Below are 2244 nucleotides of genomic sequence, written 5' to 3'. Positions count from 1 at the left end.
ATCTTGCACGCTCGTACATTCCTGCAATCAATACGTTCCCCAGGACGTAAATGTTATAACGGATACGTCGTGTACGGTGCATTCTGACCAGCGTCCGGCGGAAGTGCTCGCGATCTTCCTCTTTTCAACAGATGTTTAGGGAAGCCGGCGGAAATTTTGTTTCTAGGTCGGCACTTGTATCATGACCACGTGCTTTACTTTTCAAACTTCGCGCCACTATGCGGAGGGCCGTCCGTGCTAGGATGCGGCGGGTTTATATTTCGCGTTTTCCCTTCTCTCGCCGCCTTGCCGTCTCTTCGGCATCGCGGGAGATGGGAGGCGGTATCGGGATGTTATCGGCATAGATATCGACCCATACTGCCCCCTCGTTTGCACAGAAAGAGATAAAGGAAGAGAGACACTTGTTGATCTCGAGTGGCGGGCTGCGAGTGGACGCTTTGAATGAATCTCCCGTCCCTCGGCGAGTGCGCGAGTGAGCGCCGCTGATTGGTCCGCGTCGCTCCTCGCCGCGCCCGCCCGCCAATGAGAACCCGAGTTTCAAACAGGTGACTCCCGTTTGAAACGTCGAGGCTCGAAGGCAGAGCACGAGTTAGTGTGTATCGTGACAGCATAGTGAAAGGAGTGATTGTATCGACTGTATTATTGGTGTCGCTCGAGTGAAGAGTTAACGCGAAGTGATTCGACATGGCTACCAGTTCCACAGATGCGTTTAACACCCAGTTGGGTAACAACATACCACTCTACAGTAATAATTATTCGATGGTGTCAGTGACCACCGGGCCTAACTTCTGGCCCACGGAGGCCGCGTCGAGTTCGACGTCTCCTGCTTCGGAAAACAATTGGGATGTCGACGAGGAGGAGGCGATCAAGAGGAGAATCTACGAGTTAAAAAGGCAGTTTCACAATGGGAGATATCTCATCATCAGACACCTCCCTCGCGACGCTACAGAAGAGGTAAGTAACGATGCTCTTCTAGTGTTTTAGTTCAAAGCGGAATTATTTCTTCACGTGAACGTTTAGCGACCGAATGTGAGTGTGGGAGTTCATATTTATTTTGTTCACTCACCCTCGTTCCTTGGGATTTCGTTTTACTACGTGGGTTGTGCTGGGCTGTGCTGTGTATGTCGTTGACTTCAAGTTGCAACGGGGAGCTTCGGGAGAACTTTAGTCTAGTCTGAACGCTCGGGGAGTGACAAAGAACGCAGTCTAACTAACACGCCGCACTATGACAAGACTAAAAATGACGGGAAACAAAACACGTAAGGATTTTTTTTTATTAGAAAAACACCACCACACAAGACAAGGAAGGATACGAATAGCAAATACCACCTCAACAAAACAAAAAAAAGTGTTACGGAGCGCGGCTTCCCGTCCCTCAACGACACACGCCAGTCTGTAAAACCGTGTAGTCTTGCAAAGCATGACACTACTACAGACCTGTAAGTAATGCAGTATTGACCCGTGGTAGGATAAAGGGGGGGAAGGGGGAGAGGAGGGGGAAGGGAGGAGGGAGGGAGGGATGGTGAGTAAGTGCGTTATTTTGATAGTGTTTTCTTTCATAAATTTTCCCGAAATGTCTGGCGGACTTGATATAGCCAGCCAGGCACGTTTGGGGCTTTCGAAGTATTTCTTATTTCTCTTTGAAAGATGAAGGGTGAAGGGAGGGACACTATTACCGCGAGATTTATTAATGGTTTTTATTCCCCTTTGACTATTACCCTTGATGTTTGGGTGAATACTCACTCCAACTCAATGCCACAATACGCGAGTGTCTGTCTGTCTGTCTGCCTTTCAGTCTATCTGTGTCTGTGTGTGTGTATTCCAGTCTCCCCCCCCCCAACCTCACCTTCCAGCGTACACACACGCACACATGAAGGTGACGGCGCCTGTCTGCGTTGAACAAATATCAGATAATTGTGTGGCACGGAAACGCCGACATATCTCCGACCTGTCTCACCTATAGAAGGTGTTTAAAGCCGTAATGCTGAGGTCTTTTGTTTTATTTGATTTGATTTAAAGTCCAACCACGCCCGGCGGTGGGAAAGAAAGAAGAGGGGAGGGTACTAGCATCTGTGTGTGTGTGTGTATGTGTATGTGTGTGCGTGTGTGTGTATGTATGTGTCTTGTGTGTGAGAACAGCAAGACGATATGAACACTGGTTGAAACTTCTCGAAGCGTCTGGTCGAAGGGAAGATATCAGACAGAGGGGAGGAGAGACGGGAAATTGCTCGCTCAGATGGGGAT

General features: G+C 49.0%; 1 protein-coding gene across 7 annotated transcripts in view; it reads left to right on the top strand.

The window, feature by feature from the left end:
- The first annotated feature begins 591 nt into the window (after positions 1–591).
- Positions 592–2244, top strand: part of LOC122262266 (uncharacterized) — a 456008-nt gene continuing 454355 nt past the window's right edge. For 6 of the 7 annotated variants that reach the window (XM_086533853.1, XM_086533851.1, XM_086533852.1 and 3 more), the window contains exon 1: positions 598–954. In XM_086533853.1, coding sequence (XP_086389979.1) covers positions 685–954 — 270 coding nt within the window. In that variant the 5' untranslated portion in view covers positions 598–684. Of the gene's footprint in view, positions 955–2244 lie in introns of all 7 variants that reach the window. The other variant, XM_086533849.1, reaches the window with a different exon arrangement.

This window comes from Penaeus japonicus, unplaced genomic scaffold (assembly GCF_977035675.1).
Source record: "Penaeus japonicus unplaced genomic scaffold, GWHDUDI00000001_assembly GWHDUDI00000040, whole genome shotgun sequence".
Lineage (NCBI taxonomy): Eukaryota > Metazoa > Arthropoda > Malacostraca > Decapoda > Penaeidae > Penaeus > Penaeus japonicus.
The sequence above is the reverse complement of the archived record's forward strand: the minus strand, read 5'-3'. Positions and strand labels throughout refer to the sequence as shown.